The following is a 21,964-nucleotide window of genomic DNA, read 5'->3' as shown; positions in this document are numbered from 1 at the left end:
GGGGGAAAAAACTGAGTCAAGGACCAGAGGTAGAAAATCATCTTTTCGTTAATACAAAAAGCTGGTTTGCTGCTGTGACAAGAGGGTCGTCATGACAACCTTTATCCCCCCTCAGTGTGTGTGTGTGTGTGTGTGTGTGTGTGCTGAGAGCCTTGAGGCTGAACAGTAACAGTACTCACTCCTCCCATGTGTACAACCGACTGTACCACATATCATTATATTTTCCATCATGGCCATAACTGCTGGCACAAAGCTGTCTGGTTTGTGTCTGTGAGTAAGAGGTGGTAACGTGGTGCAGACTGACATACAGTATGAACTTGGATTTGTGCTGTGACTGAGTTTTGAGTCGGGTTGGAAGGCATAAACCAGTACGACCAAGGCTGCACTCACCAGATAAACATCAGTGGTCACTCTGTCCAAACAGCTTAAAACAAATGAATGTGCGTGAACATTCAGGAGCTCAGCAAACCATGACTTTACCATGACTCCACTTTTGCCTCATTTCAGTGGCATAAATACAATCTGTATAGACATTAACATCAACTAGCTGTATCACAGTATGAAAAAGCCCAAGGTAAACCTTTTTTAAGTTTAAGAGGATCCTCAACTACACGACTACAGGGTATAGTCTAGACCTGCTTTATATGAAAGTGTCTTTGATTATGATTTTGTGCTACGTAAAAAAAAGACCTGACTGACTAAATGTAACCATGACCCCATTATTTTTCTTATCTTAAAGAAAACAGAACCTTAAGGGTGCTTTCACACCTGCCCTGTTTGTTTCGGTTCAATCAAACTTAAGTTCGTTTGCCCCCTCAGTGTGGTTCGTTTGGGCAGGTGTGAACACACCAAAACAACCAGACGAGACCTTCTTGAAGAGGTGGTCTCAGTCCGGTTACAAAGGAACTCTGGTGCGGTTGGTTTGTGGTGAGAATGTGTTCCAACCTGGATGTGAAGCAACTGCAGTCACATGACACATTGTTTGGGTTAAACATGAGCATGTTACAGTCCTGGAGGATTATTAATGTGCACCTCCTCCTGTACTGCCTTAATATGCACATTCAGCACATCCAATGCATCAAAACATTGTTTTCTAGTTGGAGCCGCGCCTCGTTTTCAAACTGTATGGTTTGACTAAAATGAACAATGACAGCAATATAGTCCACGATGAGCAGCGCTAAAATCAACCTGCGTAGTTGTCCCTCCATTGTGACATTAGAAAGTGTCACATTTATCTTGCAAGTGAACTCTTCTTCAACGTTTGCTTTACTTCCTGGATTTTTCCCACATGGAAATTCTGACCAATCAAGAGCAGCTTTCTCACACAAGGCATTTGATCTGGTCCTCTTGTAAATGCTGCTGTGAGAAGGGTCTGCCCATTGGTTCGACATCTCATTGTTCCGAAGTCCCGTTGTGCCGAAATCATCATGATGCCCTGTGGTTAAGGTCTGGTTAGGTTTAGGCACAAAAACCACTTGGTTAGGGTCAGGAAAAGATCATGGTGTGGGTTAAAATGAAAAAGAAAGTGGCAAACACATAAGCTGTGAGCCTGCTTCGCCTCAAGCCTTTCCCAGCTGACCCAGAGCCGGTCGCGGCGCACCATCAAGGCAGAAATACGCCCGCCGGGAGCCGTTCAGCACCGCAGAAAGCTCCCCACACAACCCGGACCCCAGAGTTAATAACAAAAGGTTATGGTGTTTCATTCTCTCCTCTCTATGACACTTGTATCTCAACCAGTAGCCTACTTTTGTTGCATTGCTGATCCTCTATGGTACACAAATACAGTATAGCCTAGTATAATCACATATCGGAACAACGGGACGTCGGACTAATGAGAGGTCGGCACAATGAGAGGTCGGAACAATGCTACGGCACCCCGTGAGAACGCGAACCAACTCTAGGAAATTATACAACTTTGGAACAGCATGAGTCCCTGATTCAGACCAAAGGAGACAACTCTAGGTCTGAGAGGATCCTTAGTTTAATAAAAAGCACTGGTCTTCTGTGGGACCAGTCTTCTAATGAGACATTCTAGCAAAAGTCAAATGAAGGTCTAATTTTGGGATACACTGACAAAATGAAGCTCTAGCAAAACTTCCGTCTTGAAAACTTAGGCCTGAAATTCATCTCTCAAACTTGCTGTTTACCTCTAGCATGCATGCTAACTCTCATTTTTTTGCCATCATTCTCTAGCGCTGTCAATTAAAGCCTCCCTCCAGCCAGTTTTACTTCCTGTTTAACTTTTAACATTCTTTCTAAAACAGAGAATTGGGGTGTGGTTAATAGTCACACATGGTGTCATCCATGACCATAGCAACCAGATTGCAGGTACAGTATTTTTTTTAAAAAAAGCAACATGGCACTTAATATGATTCATTTCCTGTTTATCAAAGCACTAATGAGATAACAATTAGCACAACACACTGACGCTCTCCCTCTTTCACTCGCCCTCCTCTTCACCGTCTCCTGCTGCAGCTGTCTGCTGTGTCTTGACAAAGGGAAGCCGCACCACCGCACGCCGGTCACAGTGCAACACAGGAAGGATGAACTTGTTGCAGAGGTCCGCTGTTTGAATCAGCCACTCTTGCCTCAGCCCAGCAGCAACACTGCCACGCGCCACACTGTGATTGTTTTTATATGTTTTTGTAATTCAAACGGCACTTTTCAACTTTTTGCTGGTGGACAGTGCAAACACTCAACCCCTCCCAAAAATCTCTTGGGAGCCGCCACCATCACCACCACCACCACTAGTGTCTGGACTCCAAGGTGGGATTTATCTTGCTGCTGCTCAGGGCAGACGCCCCTTCATTAAAAATGTCCCTACAGAGTCTAACCGCCAAAGTCATTCTGTCAAATCTTAATCATCCCATATCATTCATTAATCTGTATTAAACAATTATCTCTGCTTCATTCACCTATCTCTCCTCATTAAACTATCATTAACTTACCAGTATGACCCCGCTGCTACCTTCAGACAGACGTGACAGCAGGTACAGTGCAGTTTTTCAACAGCAGACGTTTTGACTCGTCTTAGCAGGAACAGGTGAAACTAATTTCCTTAATGATGGCTCAGTTCCATTTAGTGTCCCAGTAAGTCAAAGGGAGACAGCACTCACAATACCAAAGCCCTAAACTAGCTCATCATAACAGAATGCAGCCATCATCAATGTGATTAATTACATCTGTGACACTAGTATGACACGCCAAAATGTCTGCTGTAAAAGACTCAGTTAGCAACATTATAATTGAAAATAATGAGCTAATGTTATATTTACTCTGCTGCCTGTGACGCGACCACACCACATTAGCTAGTGTTTAATGTGAGGTTTCAGAAATCTAAGGTACATTTTAGTAAATATTTCCTACGAGACCACAAATCTCACAGAGCTAGAAGCCTTTTGCAGGATGAATGGGTGAAAATCCTCCAAACAAGAACTGAAAGACTCTGAGCTGGATACGAAAAGTGTTTAGAAGCTGTGATACTTGCCAAAGGGGGCGCTTCTAAGCACTGACCGTGCAGGGTGCCCAAACTTTTGCTTCAGGCCCTTTTCCTTTTGATTTTGAAACTGTAAAAGACTGAAATTAAAAAGTAATATTGCTTAAAATATTGAAGAAATGTGTCATCTTTAACTTCATGCCCTTTGGAGATCAATCCATCTTCTACTTACGTAACTCCTCACAGTACATTAAATTTTGACAAATGGGGCGTCGGTGGTGTAGTGGATAGTGCTGGCGCCCCATGTAGAGAGGCACTGCCTCACCGCAGCGGTTGCGGGTTCGAGTCCGGCCTGTGACCCTTTGCTGCATGTCAGTCCCCACTCTCTCTCTCTCTGTTTCCCCATTTCACACACTGTCCTGTCCATTAAAGGCAAAAAGCCAACAAAAAGAATCTTTAAAAAAAACTGGACAAATGGTGCCCAAACATTTGCAGTGTAGGAGTACAAAAGGAAAAATAAAATTTATAAAACTAGAACCTGTTTAATACACCTGAACCTAGCTTTTAAGTGTTTTATATTTATCACTTGCCACATTGCTACTGCATGAGAGCTGAATACAATAATGTTCTGTCATGTTTCATTCATTTGGATTCATGTCTCACCTGATGAAAAACTATAATTTCAATATTTACACTACTTTTGTGTTCTTGTGCACTGAGATGCCAGTTGATCCACTTACATCAGCAGCAAGTTGCTAACCTAGGCAGAGTAAAGCCCCATTTCCACCAAACACTTTGGATACGGTACCTTTTGAAACCAACAGTAAGCCTTCAGACATGGTACCTAGACCCTCGGTCTGTTCAGACAGTCCTCTTAAATGTGGGCGGGGTTGTTGTCACTCACTGCTCCGTCCAGCACTCGCTGTATTTCCTCATCAACAGTGACACAGATGGAAGTCTGCACCTGGTTTATCGTCCACAGAACGAGGCTGCACGCCCACATTTTCAGAACAAAATAGAACAGGCTGCAGTGAGAGTCTCTCTCCATGGGATATTTAAACATAGCAGCTTTGTGCATTTAGTCCTTCTCAGGCAAGCTCAGGGGTTTGGTGTTGCTGTAGCCCACAGGAACAACGCTCCGCAACAGTTTTTTTTTTTGTTTTTTCTCAGAGTGAGAATTGGGTTATATGCTACGAAAGAGTATTGCATTCGCTTGACAAATAAAAAAAAAACGTTTTATTGAATAATTTTTTCTGTTTTTCATGATAATTTTTTTCTGTTTTTTTTGTAGTATTTTTTTGGTTTTTCGTGGTATTTTTTTGTTTTTCTTGGTAAATTTTTTCTGTTTTTCGTAGTATTTTTTTCTGTTTTTCGTAGTATTTTTTGTTTTGTTTTTCGGGGTAATTTTTTCTGTTTTTCGTAGTATTTTTTTCTGTTTTTCGTAGTATTTTTTTCTGTTTTTTGTAGTATTTTTTGTTTTGTTTTTCAGGGTAATTTCTTCTGTTTTTCTGAGTATTTTACTTTGTTTTAGGTTTGAGACACTGGGAGATACTCTTGTCTTTAAGTCATATAGATGGTGTTATCATTAGTTTGTCGACTTTACGCAGGCACCTTAAGACTTTGCGGTTGTTCAGACGAAAAGCCCATTTAGATCTGCTGGACATTGCAGTGTTTCTCCAGAATCAGTTGGACACATAACCCAAAACAAAGTAAAACTGGATTAAACTAAACAAGCGGGTCATGTTTGCTTCCATTATATCCAGCTCTCAAGAAAGGAATGAAAGCATCTGTTGTTCTATTGCTCTCTTAACTCAGAAAAAAATACTCAGAACAAAATTACCACGAAAAACAGAAAAAAATTACATCAAAAAACACCGTAATATGCCGTTCACATAAACCGGTCGAAATTAATGAATATATATAAACGCTTGAAGATCCACTCATTACTAAAAGTGTCTGTCATATAAAAACTAAAATAATGGTGAAATTTAAGGTGTGCTGATGGATTCACGTCATCAACTCATGCATTGAGTAACATTACAAGTTAACGTTCCACCTTAAAAGTTGCCAGCAGTCGGCCCAGTGAATGAAGTTATTTTTTCTCAACATCCTTTCATTTTATAGTTACAGTTTACTAATAAAACTCTCCACAGTATGAACAGTGGTTACATGAGCCTCAAAACCAGCCACAACTCAGCCCTGAGCAGAGTGACCGTCCAGACTGCAGTGTTCACAGCTCCACCTTTTAGTACCAGATCTGTGTGCTAGGTACCCCAACAGGGGGGGGGGGGGCAAACATGGGGACGCTAAGGAACGCTTCTGTTGGTACCATCCACAACTTTTCACAGTGGAAACAGAAAAAAAGTGTACCAAACTGTACCGAACCGTACTGCTCAGTGGAAACAGGGCTCAGGTGCACAGTGGGTTTATCAGACACTCATACATCTGTCTTAGAAAAGGCTACAAAAACAGAGTGAAGGAGGATCAACTCTAGACATACGAGTAGGCGATGCTGAACCCGGTCAGGTTGTACGCAGCATCGCTGAAGAAGTGAAGCAGGGCGTATCCGGACGTCGTCACCACCTCTGGGACCGTCTCATTACCTCTGGTCTCTGGCACTACCAGACCACTGAGGAGGAGACAAACAGAGAATGAGACATTGGAAAGACACACAGACCCTCTCAACAAAAAAAAGTAATAATGATAAAAAGCATTCTGTATTTTATGGACTCTGGTCTGAAAGCATCAGCGGAAAGCTGTAAGATAAAAAGGATTCCATTTGAGCAATTGCAGGCCCCGCCACAAATATGACAGTGATTAGCTTTAAAGTAAAACAACATTGCAGAGCACAGTCATACCACGTTATGTTTTTATTTGTTTGATGAGGTTTTACTGTGGGGGGTTGGTGGTTTCTTATTTGCTCGGCTTGTCTCTTTTAATAAATGCAATGCGCTGCAAATGTCCCCTCGTCCATTATGAATCCTCCCTGCTGCAACTATTGCCTTTTTATCCCAACACAAGTATGTACCCATCTATTATGAACAATGTAAGCTTATTTATTGTAGGTAATAACGGTACACAAGCCTAGGGTTTGTATATTCAAATGCCAGATAATTTCCCCTTGGTTGGAATAGGCCAAATTAGCTCTTTCATATCCTGTGAGCAAGTGAACTCTCAACAGGAGATAAGCCTCCGCGGAGCAGAGTAGAAAGTGGGAGGTTGGTAAATTATTGTGGCATTACTGTTTTTTAATGAATTTTTGTCAAATGAAAGTGCCACCCACATTACTGTAGATTGTCCTTTGGAAAAGAAAATATGAATATATGCAATAAAGCTCCAGAAAGAAGTGGTATTCAGGGATAATGTGAGTAATTGCAATATTTTCTTCCTATTATCGCTGTATTGTGGTACAATGGTGATTATGAGGCCCATTGTTTGCCCATACGTGGAGCCATTTGACTGAAAAAGTGTTGGGGCTTTTGAAGGCTACCTGAGTCATTTCCATATCGCCCCCCCACCCCCTCTTGCAGCTCTCCTATTCAGAGTAGCAGGCGCTTACCTGAAGACAGCAATCAAAGGAGCATAAATGGAGTCTCCATCATAGACGTACATGTGGTCCCAGCTGCACTCCGTGGCAAAGTGATTGAAGCGCAGCCTGAGTACTGCATTAGGGCTGGGAGATGGGAAGTGAGAGGAGACAGAACACAGAATAGATGGGTATGACAAAATGCATTTGATGAATATATATTACCTATACGCTTCATATTATTCTTACTTCTGAAAGGTGTCTCCAGTATTTATGAAGTCTGAGGTTTTGATCATAAATTACTCAAACTCACAGAGTACCTCAGAAAACCTTTTTGCCGTACTGAGTATCCCGAACTCTGGAATAATCTCGTTTCCCAGTCTTGAGAAACATGCATATGCTAAAAGGAGTTCTCTGACAGAAACCTGCACATTGTGTCAGGACTCTGATCGCTGAGTGCCGTGTGTGTAAGTGCATTCTCAACTCAAGCTACTTTTTTTAGACAGCTACATAAAAATAATGTTAAAAATAGACGTATTGTTGATCTTAGTGCTGAAATTAGCAAGCAAACAAGCAGGTTAATCTATTACTGTTGGCTGAAAACACACTAACCAACACATTCTCACTCCGACCTCGTCACATATCGACGTTTGGTCATGGTCTTCCCACGTCCACATATGACATGCAAGGTACCCTGGGTTCGTTGGTTGCTGACTTTCTGGGACACCGTGTGAAGTTCTGCCTGTTACATGCATTGTCTTCTTTCAACATACACTTCTGTTTTCACAGGAAATTCACGTCAGTACAACAACGCGAATTGACGTTTTTTTTTCCTTCAACAACAAACACACGTGGTTGGGTTTAGGCAAAAAGAACAGGGTTTGGCTTTGGAACGCTGCTCTCTTGGGTGAAAGTCAGCATTTGTTGGAACCATCCACCATCCCTCCTGCCCGCCCCATTAGGACTTTTGCTGCCTTAACTTTTGTCCTAATGCGTTTCCCCCTGATGCTGCTTGGCGCCGTTAAACTATAACGGCAACCAGCAGCGTATCATGCCAGTGTTAAAGGACGCCTAACAGCCCACCATTAAGTTAAACTATTACTGTGGTGCCATTAAACCTGATGATTTAGTCACTGTAAGCTGGACACAAACTAACAGCCCACCAGTCCATATATTAATAATATTTGCAAGTCACACTGGTGCTCTGTAGTCACAAAATGTGACTTATTAGTCACAATCTGGAGCCCTGCAGGTACAAAAACACAAACCTTGCCTGCTCACAGTATTGTTTAACTTAAATTTAACTGTGCCATTAAACGTTATGATTTAGTCACTGTAAGCAGGAAACAAACTAACAGCCCACCAGTCCATATATTAATAATATTTGCAAGTCCCAGTGGTGCTCGGTGGTCACAAAATTTGACTGAACAGTATCAATCTGGAGCCCTGCAGATAAAACACACGCTCCACCTGCTCACACACTATAGCTCAGGAGTAAGTGGTCTGGATGGGCGGAGGAGTGTGTGTGACATATCATGTTTATGAGCAAATCCATTTGCACAAATACAAAGACACTCTTGTTCTATCCACAGCTGGGTAACCTCAAATTCAGAATACATTTACTAACCAGTAAAATACAGTACATAAAAAAAGGAATTATTCTTTCAGGCACTGGCAGACAGTGTGTTATTACTGACAAGTTTCCCACTATTGGAGCTATTGACCTGCTGGTGGTGTAAGTGTAATATTTAATTTATATATTCATGATATGTACAAACCCACAGCCTACATACATAAATAACTTCAGCCTATTTTTATATCATATTGATGATGTTATAATATTCATATAAAATCATATATAGTGGGGCGGCATAGCTATAAAATCGTTCATTTTTGTGATAAAAACACCAAATTTGGCAGATGTGTTGTCAAATATATTAAGAACAAATCTGGATATTGGGGCATCAGAAGAGAGCAATTGAATCCTACCTGCCCATGGACCCGTCCCCTTAATTGGATCCACTCCAAAACGTAATGGCTTCTAAGTTAGACCATGCTACATGCCTCCATCAAGTTTTGTGAAAATCGGTTGGACAGTTTTCACGTAATCCTCATCCAAAAATGAATGGAAGTGAATGAGCGGCCATGTGCGGGCAGCCCGTGGACACGCCCCCTGAGTTGGATTAACACCAAAATGTAATGTATTCTAAGCTGGCATGTGTTACATCCCTCCACCGAATGTTGTGAAAATCGGTCAGGCAGTTTTTGTATAATTCTGCTAATAAACTGGGCGGCATAGCTAAAAAAAAATTAATTTTTGCGATAATAGCGCCCAATTTGGTACATTTATAGCTTAATATACTGGAATAGAATACATTGGTGGCCACCCATTCACTTCCATTCATTTTTTGGATGAGGATTACGTGAAAACTGTCCAACCGATTTTCACAAAACTTGATGGAGGCATGTAGCGTGGTCCAACTTAGAAGCCATTACGTTTTGGAGTGGATCCAATTAACGGGACGGGTCCAGTTAGGTAGGCAGGTAGGATTCAATTGCCTGCTCTGGCCACCAGGGGGCAAGTTTCTGATGCCCCAATATCCAGATTTGTTCTAAATATATTTCTCAACACATCTGCCAAATTTGGTGCTTTTATCACAAAATTGAACGATTCTAGAAAAATACTGAGCTATGCTGCCCCACTAATAGTTAAACCAGACTGAGGAGCGCGTAGCCACATGTATCAGCTCTGCTTCCATTCAGGCATGGCAGGTGGTGGAGGAGACACAGACTTATGTCCAAGCCCAAAAAAGGTAAACATTTGATTACCTAGGATACAAGTATTTAAATAATTACACTGCTGCAGGCTTTATTTATTTGTTTTCAATGATGTTATAATGATAAATAATATAAATAAAAGTCTCAGATGAGTTGGAGTCGGGCACCAGTGGCGTTCATCCTTTGGTCAGTCTGTCCCACAGAGCCAGGAACTGCAATCTGTGACCGAGAGCGTGCGTCCATGTGGCGGCGATACATTTTTAAGGTAACAATTTGTGGCTGCAAATACTTAGATGCCACTCAGAATATGGTCTAATAACAATTCTCCAACTCGGCCAGATTTGCTGCACCACAAGTCCACAGTGGGTCAAACTTGCGTACATGAGTTGAGACCTGACGTGAGACTTGATTGTAGCCTCTGCTCACGTCCACATTGATAAATACTGAGCTCTGTGTGGAAATGCACCCAAGTTGCCATCATACATTTGTTTTGTAAATTAAGGCCTCTGTATTTTTCCAGATGTGGTGGAAAATAATGTTTTTTTTTACAGTTGTCTTAAGAAGAATGAAATGTAAAAAGCTCTCTACACAGAAAACGTGTATCTCTGTGTGCGTTCAGTTGGTGCATCTCTGAGCAGTTAATGGGCACAAAGCAACTCTGCAGCACAGTAACTACATATATAGACAAATTCCTTCTATTTGGAGCCCTTCAGCCAGATACAAAGACGCATCACAGTTTTTAACCTGAGTGGAACAAAGCAAGATCAATGATGACAGAGGAGAAGACAAACACTGATACTTACTATCCTTCTATTAGCCAAGTGCATTTGGTCTTGTACTTATAGTTCACTGGTCCATCTGTGAGGGAGCCTGTCAGGTCTGTTAACCTGTAGGAAGACATACAGAGGGGAGACAAAGTTCAGACTGATACTCAGTGATTATGGTAAAACTCGTGTTCAAATCAGATGTTTAACCAAAGCGAAACAACAGGATCAGCATGACACAGAGGAGATGCAGTTTTTGTGGTCTGCCACAATCTGGAGTTTCAACGGCTGCTTCTCAAAATCTTATCTTGTGACCCCCCTAAAAACAAGAGATTCATTCTAGCATCAGGCAGGCTCTCCATCAGTCAGATCATGAGACAAGCAGTGTTTCCAGCTGGACTTGATGTTTGATTTACTGCGGCTAAATCAAAGATGCATCCCTATAGTGAAGAGGGGTGAGAAAGCAGTCATGTTTTCTCTTGTTTCAGGGTATTACATTTTAAGACACTGGCAAAAAACAGAAGTTTGCTCCAAAAACAAAGACTTCATCTGAAAAAGAAAAGCAGAAAAATATTTTCTTTCAATGTGACTAACATCTTCTAATTTAATTTGAGTTTAGCTGGAATAAACTTTACTAGAATTACTGCCTCGTGTTTGTACGCCTCTGCAAACCAGTCGAGTTGCAGCTACAGTTTACATCCATGTCTGTCCAGACACATATGTTGCCATGACAGTAGACGATGCTTTGAACATGGATGTTGTTGCAAAGAAGTGACATACTCTAAAACATGGATGCTTCACACACATCTCCAACCCAGCAGCACAGTAGATCGAAACAATCAGCTTCAGTTTCAAGATTAGAGTCACCAATTCAGCATCTGACCAAATGTCTCCCCTTCCGTTCCTGAAATGATGTTGAATAATAGCCAAAGTAGTGTTTTTGAAGAATATTATGATGTCACAGTGAAGCTGACCTTTGACCTTTTGGATATAAACTGTCACCCCTGCATCCTGTTAGACATTTGTGTGAGATTCTGTCACAACTGACGTATGTTCTGTGAAGTCACAATGACCTTGATCTTTAAGCTCCAACCACCAAATTCTGATCAGTTCATTCTTGAGTCCAAGTGGACGCTTGTGCCAAATTTAAAGAAATTCCCCCAAGGTGTTCTTAAGATGTTGTCTTCACGAGAATGGGACAGATGAACGGACAATCTGAAGCCATAATGCCTCTGGCTGTGGCTGCTGCAGATGGGAAGGAATAAAAATGGATTACAACATGATTTATTGGGAAATTGATATTAACATTAAATGAAAAACGTTAAATGAAAAGCATCTTTGGATCAACTGAATCACAGCTACAACGGTGCAACAGCTCAACAGTACATGTCTTTTCATACTGGGTGGTTTTCAATTATTTTCTGTTCCCTCTGCCATATTCAGCCATCCATCCATTTTCATCCGCTTATCCAGGGGGGCAGCAGGCCAAGCAAAGCACCCCAGACATCCCTCTCCCCAGCAACACTTTCCAGCTCCTCCTGGAGGACCCCAAGGTGTTCCCAGGCCAGACGAGATATGTAATCCCTCCAGTGTGTTCTGGGTCTGCCCCGGGCCTCCTACCAGCAGGAGGCGCCCAGCAGGCATCCTAGTCAGATGCCCTAACCACCTCAACTGACCCCTTTCGACACAAAGAAGCAGCAGCTCTACTCCGAGCTCCTCCCCCTATCTCTAAGGCTGAGTCCAGCCACCCCACTGAAGAATCTCATTTCAGCTGCTTGTATCTGCGATCTCATTCTTTCGGTCACTACCCAGAGCTCATGACCATAGGTGAGGGTTGGGACGTAGATGGACCAGTAAATTGAAAGCTTCGATTTCCGGCTCAGCTCCCTCTTCACCACGACGGACCAGCGCAGCGCCCGCATCACTGCAGAAGCCGCACCGACCCGCCAATCCATCTCACGTTCCATTCTAGGCTCACTCGTGAACAAGACACCGAGATACTTGCTCCTTCGCTTGAGGCAGTAACTCTCCCCCGACCCAGAGAGGGCGATCCACCAGTTTCTGACACAGAACCATGGCCGCAGATTTGGAGGTGCTGCCATGTTCAGTAATATTTAAACTCATGTACCAACGAAAACTCTGACTGATTGACCTCCTTTAAAGATGATACATGACATCTACACAGAGGCTACACTAAAGTCAGTCAATCTTTCTCTTTCTCCTGGCTTTAAATCCATAAATAAAAGGAAACGTGAAAACACAGATTTTTGGTTTCACTGCCAGTTGCATGTTGTTAACAAAGGCAGACTGGGACTCCCTGAAAACTTGGCATTTCACCCAGATGGGCGTAGTTCAGTTTTGCAGGACACAGCAGGGCATGCTTCAGCAAACACTCAGCCTGTGCTCTGAGTGCAGGTTTATACTTTATGATCAGTGGCACATTGTCAGACTGTGGGCCCCCCCACAGACAGGAGCAAGACACACACTTTATTGCTGTGTAGCCACGTTTTGTGTTGTTTTGCATCTCTTTGTAGTTGTTCTCTGTCTCTTTCAGGTAATTTAGAGTCTTTGTATTCTGGTTATTCTGCGTGTCTTTGTGGTTGTTTTGCATCTTGTATATGAGCTGACTTTGTCTTCGAAGGATGAGGGGAAGGTGGATGCTGTGACACCATGGCGAGACATCAAACTGAAGACCACTGTTCGAGACCAATTACAACAAGATTGGTTGTGTTTCAGTGAGTCATCAGGGGGGCTTTTTCAGCGGGTTTTTGGCAATCACACAGGTGTTTATTAGGGGCCCATCTCTGTTTTTGTACCGGGGACAGAGCCACAAAGTGCAGTTGTTTCTTTACCAAGCCACCGCTGCATTTTCTGCTGGGATGGTGCCAAGAAACATGGAGATTTTTACCCAAAACATGACCTTTTCCTTACCATAATTAAGTGTTTTTTATGTCTAAATGTAACCACACATTAACCACAGCCTTGTTGAAATGTAGTTTCAATGTATCTGCAAAATACTAATGTACAAATGTAACATATCTGTTTGCCAACATTTCTTCTGGCGGTTGGGTTGGTTCCCTGGCTCCTGACTCACAAACATGAGCCTGATATCCATCTTCTCCTGTTTGCACAGCAGTAAATGAATGTGATTAATGTGTTTATCAAGTTGGCCAAACTGAAATCTGTTTTTACTTCATCTTATTAAACTCCTCCTCTACAGGAAGTGTTAGCACAGCATGAGCCACACTACCTGCCACTGTGCGATTACCTGCTGACAGAGATCCAACGTTACAACCTGCTGCATCTTGTACTTCCTGCACTCCATTTAAGTAGATTCCACTGTACCTTGCTGCTGCGTAACATACGGCTCACCAGCACGGCCAAATGGAGAACAGCCTCACTCAGGCATCACCGACACCACTGATGTCGCACACAGCCATCTCTTCATTATTTAACTGTACTGTAGCTTCTTTTCTCTTTCAGTTTGATACGAAATAATCCTTACGTGTGCCGTCTCCATCAGTCGTTACTTAGGGCAACGTTGTACCCCAATATTTTAAAACCAGATCTATACTGTGGTATCAGATGCACAGATACGTGTATCAATATATTAGAGATGTACATAAATATACGTCCTCAGCCAGCAGGGACTGAGCCTCCACTGGAGGAAACACTGGTGGCAGAACAACACTTATCCTGTCAGCAGATAAACTATGACATTACGCCCATGTCAAGGTAAGACTGTGCACGTTACTGTTGCCATGGCGACCCCGACATGACATATATCCATGTGGCAATCATAATAATCACATTGTTGGTGTGAGGGTACGTGTGTGTGCACGGTAAACATCGGTCACACCTGTCAATCAAAGTAATCTCATTCCACTGCTGCATGGAGGGAGAAGGTGACACACACACACACACACACACACACACACGCAGACACACAGATGTCCATGAACACACTGTTAAACGCACAAGCACATGAACACATTCTCACACACAACACGTCACAGGCGCTGAAGACATCGCAGCATGCCTCGGGTTTGACAGTATGTTACTGTAAGAGTGTGTGTGTGTGTGTGTGTGTGTGTGTGTGTGTGTGTGCTATCCAAGTCTGCAGTGTCACTGTAGGCTCTGTGGTCACACTGGCGCACTGCCAGTCCAGACAGACAGTGAAAGAAATACAGAGTGAAACTAATTTTTATTGTGTTCTGGGTAAGAGAGCGTGTAATCATTTTTCTTTTTTATTTGGTCAAACTACAATGTGCTTTTACAAGGTTGGAGTGAGATTAAAACCGGCCTCAATAAAACACAAAATAAGATGAAAATAGAACATTTTAATAGATAACATCTGATCAAATTTAAGGATAATATTAGTCAGTGTGAGCTGAGTAAAAATAAATAAGCACACTGCTCCATTTAAACGTGACGCACTCTACTGTTTGAAACATGTTCAACAGTTCCTGTGCAAAAGGAATTTAAGCCTTCACGTCACGGGACGTTGTCACAGTTATGCATTATTATGATAATTAAAATTACAGCAGATAAATAGCGCCAATAACACGATGCCAGACTGCTTTCATTGACTTAACAAAGGCAGCATCTTCACATCCTGATACAGTGTGTGGCGCTTCATGTGCCTTTACACTTGGTTTGCGAGCCTCCAATAAACACAGAGAAGAAGAACAACAATGACTGTAGATAATTTCTCACTGCATCTTAGCATTTAACACCCTCAGGTGAGCCTATCGGTTATCTTATTGGTTATCGACCATGAGAAGCAGGTAATTATTGGTTATAGGTACTGGTTGGGAAAATCCAAATTGGTCCATCCCCAACAAAAATGAGGTCAAACATTAAAGTAATACTTCACCTGTAAAATGACCTTTATTATTTCAATGACTCACTGCATGTTATCTTGAATTCGTGGGGAAAGAAACTGTTCTTATGCATCCCTCCATGATGAATGGACAATCCATTTTCCAGGCATTAAGGTAACTAAAGTCTGCATTTAACAACAGCAGAGTATACCAAAACAGTTTACAAACTCTCACACAGCTCATGAAGTATAATCTCATTCATCCAGTCATATGCTCAGTTCTTCCCAAACACATGCATGATGTGGGTTCCATTGAAGAACCATTTCACCACTGACAATATGGTCTAAAAAACCAGGCTGTCTAAGCAGCAGAAAGATGCAAATACTTTTTAAATTGATGCTACATGACCAGAGAAAACAGCTTTAGCTCAAGAGGCAAAAAAAACTACAACTACCAGAATACACTGCTGCATCGGACCCATAAACACTCCGGTTGGTAGTAACAAACATGTCACCTTACAGTTTAACTGTGAGCTGAAATATGTTTTTAAAACATTCGCGGAGAGAAACAGGCAACGCAACAGAATCTTGGTTTGTATTTGATTAGCATTGCTTAGTTTTAACGTTTGTGCTTTTTTAGCCTCTGTTTTCACTGTGCAGGGAACAGTATGGCGTCCCTTACACTACCCCCAGGTCCCCCCCAGGTCCCCCCCAGGTCCCCCCCGGTCCCTCAGGTCAGCTGACCCATGGCTCTGGCTGTCCCTCCAGATTCCCCGCTCAGCAGTGATTGCACCTTTGCTGTGTCTGCCCCCAAACTGTGAAACAGCATCCCCCTCCCAGTCAGATCTGGCCCCTCCATTAGCTCAAAACATACTCCTACGATTTCGCATTTAAGTCCTAATGACGTGGCTTTCTCTGACGTGAGCCTGTAGCCCTTTTTAAACAGGAATTGTGCAAATTTGCAGGAAAGCCCAATCAGTCTTCTTTCAGGGGAATCGGGGAGTGCAGCAAAATGCCGCCTACCTACTTTTGTTTATACAGAATGCGTCTTTTTCGGGGCAATGGGGGGCGTGAGCAAGTAACAAAACGTGTAGCTCAGCGTGTGACGTAAACAGTGACGTGGGAGGGAAGCCGCGGCTGGTCAGTCCTTCTGTGATTCTCTCGTAAGTCGGTCCGTCCTTCACCGTCCCCGTCATCTGACGGTTAATGGCCTCTTCGTTTGCGAGGACAAGGAGGGTGCGCAATTCCTTGTCTCCCCAGTTGCTCATCTTTACAGTGTCTGTCAGGTTTGTGTTTCCCTCTTGCTACTAGCTGCTCGCTAATTCCTGCTATCAGCTGTTTCCTGTTAGTCCACCGCCAGTGGGTCGCACGTGCTGCGTCATCAACAGCTCCTCCCACAAGTCATCAACAGCCCCTCCTGTGGTGGAAGGCCGCCTCGGTCTGTTTAAACTAAAAGATTTCCGCCAATATGTCTACCCTACGAGGCGGAAAACTGGGCACCTTGAATCAACTCACCAATCCGGCTCTGTGTGTCTAAACGCTCGCAGCTTGCCGGCAAAATGGCCCAACATTCGCCGAAAATCTGGCAGTGTAAAAGGGGCTTGTGTGTGTCTCTGAATGTCTGAGCTGTGTACCTCACAGTTATGCTGCCTCTCATGTATGTGTTTTTAGTGACGTATTCCTTTTGTACAGCACTTTGGTCAACGTGAGCGTTCAAGTCAACTTGTTGTTCACGAACTCTCAGTATTACAGCTAAACAGGGCACTAAAATAAGTTTCTGAAAATGTTCTGGGTGAGAAACAGGCAGTGTTATAACATAATCTTGATCTATATTCAGTCTACACTGTAAACAATGGAGGCATTGGCAGGAGCTGCTCGCTGTCTAAAAGGACCAAACAATAAGTACCATAGCTGCACATGTGCTCGGTCTTTCTAGGCAATGAGGGATTATATGAGTGAGGCTAACTGACACGTGACCGCCCCGTCTGACTCTGACTCAGGCAGTGAAATAATTGGATGCTTCTTTAAGAATTTGTTGAAAGACCTCAAAGGGAACAAACCAGCCACAGACGGCGATACACATCATCATCACCACCATCATCACCATCATCATCACCACCATCATCAGTCAGTACATGAGATTAACAGTGTCAGGCCAAATGTGCTGCTGCTCTGTAATGAGAGAGGAAGACGGAGAGCAAACAGATTGCAGCGCAGCCGGACACAAGCCACAGTAAATGCTAAAATCCTGCCAATAATACACACACACACACACACACACACACAGAACACACACATGCACACACCCACAGACATCTGAGATTGAAAGGAGGGTAAAAAACAAGAGAGATTAATAATAAAATAGCTCTCAGGCCCTTTTGTTTTGTCTCGTCTTTCGAGCTTTTGATCTCTCATGCCCTCACTTCTTCCTCTTCTGTCAGTCTATTCCTCCATCCATCTCTCCTATCAGTCCCTGATGATCACAGTTTGATCCTCTGGCTCTAATCCCAGATTACAAGACAAATATATATGTCATGCAGCTGCAATGCCAGACTCCAATGATGATGATACTGATGATGAAAACTCTGCATTTCATCTTTTCTGTTTGTGTATTTTGATGATGATGTACGACTACAGCAGGTTGCCAGAACGACATTAACAAGATGTATTGTCTTTTGTCCGTATTATTATTGCAGTGCTTCAAATTTAAGAGCACATTTCACATCCCAGCTAAACAGGGTCATTGTAAAAAATGTTGCACAGCTTTCATAAGGAGCATTAAAAGATGAACTGTTGCACGTGCACACTTCCTCTAACATTAAATGCCATACGCTGTTCACAGGGAAACGAAACACGGCAAGGTCTGAAACTTAAAAATCAATATTGCACATACTGCACAGCGTTTAATAAATGGTTCTGGACTGGGTTGTCTCTGTACAGAGGACTTCCTATATACTTCATAACAGGGTAGATCCTCTGGGGCCACTCAGGTGGACACTAACAGGATGCTACATCCCACCAGTAATGAGTCTAGTATTGGTATTCATATATTTCCCACAGCTCCACCTTATTCTGCTGAAGTGCAACGCTGCGAGTTGAAAATGCAGAAATGAGAAAAGGGGAATAAACGAAAATAGGAGTAGCAGTAGAAATGTTTCAGGAGTATTTTCAGGTGTTTGCTGACAACATATTCTCACTCTGACCTCGTCACATATTGACGTTTGGTCATGGACTTTTCATGTCAAGATATGACGTCCAAGGTACCCTGGGTGTGTTGGTTGTGGACGTTCTGGGACACCGTGTCAACTTCAGCCTGTTACATGCATTGTCTGTTTTTAAAATACACTTCTGTTTTCACAGGAAATGTACAGTTTGTATACAGTCTCTTTCAAAATAAAAGCACTACGTCGGTACAACACCATGAATTGGTTTTCCTTTGACAACAAACACACGTGGTTACGTTTTGCAACACATGCATGTGTGTTCGAGAAAAAAAAAGACAGGGTTTGGTTTTACAATCATACTGGAAGTGAACTCTGGCCTCCAGGGTGAAAGTCGTGGTTGCTGGACCCAACCACCACTTCTTCCACCCCACTCAGACTTCCGCTGTCTTAACTTCCGTTGTTGTCCTGCCCTGTTTCCCTATGCAGCTGGACGGCGTTAAACGATAATGACATTCAGCCATGTATCATGCCAATGTGAAAGGACATTTTTTTTTTGTTGGTGTCTGACACCAGGAGTCACTGCTCAAGTGCTGGTTTTCGTCATCTTCGGAGTGAGACTGGGTTGTTACTGCACATGCCGCTAGTCCATATAGTTCTTCAACAGCTAAACATTTAGGGTAGGGTAGGGTAGGGTGAGACGAGATGAGACGAGACGAAGCAAGACGAGACAGGATAGGATAGGCCCTATAGCTCTCCAACAGCTAAACATTTAGGGTAGGGTAGGGTGAAACAAGACAAGATGAGACAAGATGGGACAGGATAGGATAGGCTCTATAGCTCTCCAACAGCTAAACAATTAGGGTAGGGTAGGGTAGAGTGAGACGAGACGGGACGGGACGAGACGAGACAGGACAGGATAGGATAGGTCCTATAGCTCTCCAACAGCTAAACATTTAGGGTAGGGTAGGGTAGGGTAGGGTAAGACGAGACAGGACGAGACAGGATAGGATAGGCCCTACAGCTCTCCAACAGCTAAACATTTAGGGTAGGGTAGGGTAGGGTGAGACGAGACGAGACGAGACGAGACGAGACGAGACGAGACGAGACGAGACAAGACAGGATAGGATAGGATAAGCCCTATAGTTCTTCAACAGCTAAACATTTAGGGTAGGGTAGGGTAAGGTGAGACGAGACGAGACGAGACGAGACAGGATAGGATAGGACAGGATAGGATAGGATAAGCCCTATAGTTCTTCAACAGCTAAACATTTAGGGTAGTGTAGGGTACGGTGAGATGAGACGAGACAGGATAAGATAGGATGCGATACAGTGTCCACATAAATGACTAAAGCATTATTTTCGAATTATTACCATTTTCATTAACATCTAACTGAAATCACAGTCTTTCTCTAACCTTAACCAAAGTGCGTTAGTTGCCAAAACCTAACACAGATCTCTGGACGTGAACCCGAAGTTCTGGTACCAAGGTCCTGTCTGCCTCTGAAAACACAGATACCTTACATTTGTCCGTCATTATGTAGCATGTATATTGAAACTATACCTTACTTTATGTTTCAACAATGCTGTGGTTAATGTGTTGTTAGCTTTACGCACAAAAAGTTGCTGGAAACACAGCGTTGACTTGCTAAAAAACACCCGTTTTGTTGTTTGTTGGTCTCAAACAGTGGTCTGGAGCTTGGCAGGTGTCTCATCTTCCATCCCCTCCATCTCCCAATGACAAAGTAAGCTCATATACTGTCACTTTAGAAACGGTGATATGATACATATGAAACACAGAATATGTTATAACAAATTCTTAGTTTGCAGAAATGTATAATACCAACATTTTCTTCTGGCAACTGGACTGGTAAAGAACATGCAGAAGGCACCAGACTGCCGGATAATTCAAATCCAAAACTTCTGGCGCTGCGAGGCAACAATGTGAACCACTAAGACTGTTTTTATGAAGAAGTTTTGATTACTTTTAGGACTGTTTATTGCAAATGATGAATGAACGAATCATGTTTTTATAAAACAGTTTTTGTTCTTATCCAATAACTAGATCATCATCAGAGTTTCACTGCTGGAATGAGGGTCTTTTCTGAAACTGAGCTGTCTATGCAGTAGAGAGAAGCAGATACTTCTGAAATTGGTGCTATATGACCGGAGGAAACAGAGAAAAAGGACTGTGGCTTTTGATTTTGCTCCCTTCAACTACCATAATGTACTGTAACACATTGGACCAACAAACTCTGAGAGATAAGCAGAGAGATCTGGGCGCTGATAAGATGGAGGGAAGTTTACCGGAGTTCATTTACGCATACTACCCACATTATTATGACACAAAGCTGGTGAGAAATCGGCTAAGTATCCCTTTAATCGTTATTTTTTCCATCTCTCTTGGCCTCATCTTGGCCAATCCCTCAAATTAAAGATAAGGAACAGAATTGGAAAAAGCCTTGGAGTGTCCCTCCTCACATATTTCTAGGCTAAATAAAAAACTCTGTGAGAGCAGAGTGACGATGCAGAGAGCCTCAGCTCCTCTATGAAAACATGCGAAAGGTAGATCCCATTCATAGTTAATGAGGAGCTGCCTGGAGAGGCCTCCTGCAGCCCCAACAAACCGTCACTCCCAACGCCTCTTGCATTAATCCTCCCAAAAAAGCCTGGCATAGAAGAAGACAGGGACACCTTCTGTGCACACTTGCAGACATGACACCAACACACACACACTTGCAGCCACCTGAGGTTATCAATGGTGACCAGAGACAGCAGACAGTCGAGGAGTTCACAGCATGAAAGTCACATCCTTTACAGCTTTCAGGACTGTATCAGGCTCCGCACACACACAGATAGAGAGAGAAGAAGAGCGTGAGAGGGTGATGGCGGCCGGGGCAGAGGAGGCAGGAAGGCAAAGACAGATGAGGAAGAAGAGACAGAGAGAGCAGAGAGATAAAACAGAGACAGGGACGAGGGGATGAGGTATAGAGGAAGAGAGTCCAGCACCCTTTGAAATATTCATCTGCTCCGGGTGAATAATTGATGGCGTACAGAAGACAGATGCATGAGGGATAGACAGACAAATGGTTAGAAGAAGGAGATAGAGAGCCCCGTGTCTTCAGGTGATAAAGGTGCAAATCTCCTCTTTCGTTCTGTCTCCTCAAAGGTCGACCATCGACGCTCCCCGCAGGACTTATTTTACCGTCCTCTTCTGTCATGAAGAACACAAAACTTTCTCACAAACCTCTTCTTTATGAAGAAACTAAGAAACTTACAAAGATAATAAGATCATGCTAATTCTAAATCAAAGTTTATTGAGAACATCTGCATCTGGTTTCTGAATCTACTTACATTGCCATGTCTAAAAACTGATTTAATAACAAAGATCAATGCTGCTTTGCCTTTTATGTAAAATACAAAGCAGCAAACATGAATTAAACATTGTAGAAACATAGGATTAAAGAATTAAACATT

General features: G+C 42.8%; 1 protein-coding gene across 3 annotated transcripts in view; it reads right to left on the bottom strand.

Annotated features, from left to right (window-relative positions):
* Positions 1-21,964, bottom strand: part of atrnl1a (attractin-like 1a) — a 445,178-nt gene that overhangs the window by 383,794 nt on the left and 39,420 nt on the right. For all 3 annotated transcript variants that reach the window (XM_033643351.2, XM_078160934.1, XM_033643359.2), the window contains exons 2-4: positions 10,544-10,627; positions 6,996-7,109; positions 5,937-6,065 (exon numbers count right to left, since the gene is read on the bottom strand). In XM_033643351.2, coding sequence (XP_033499242.2) covers positions 5,937-6,065; positions 6,996-7,109; positions 10,544-10,627 — 327 coding nt within the window. The remainder of the gene's footprint in view (positions 1-5,936; positions 6,066-6,995; positions 7,110-10,543; positions 10,628-21,964) is intronic.

The sequence above is a fragment of the Epinephelus lanceolatus genome, chromosome 17, assembly GCF_041903045.1.
Source record: "Epinephelus lanceolatus isolate andai-2023 chromosome 17, ASM4190304v1, whole genome shotgun sequence".
NCBI lineage: Eukaryota > Metazoa > Chordata > Actinopteri > Perciformes > Serranidae > Epinephelus > Epinephelus lanceolatus.
Note: the sequence above shows the minus strand (reverse complement) of the source record. Positions and strands in the feature narration are given on the sequence as shown.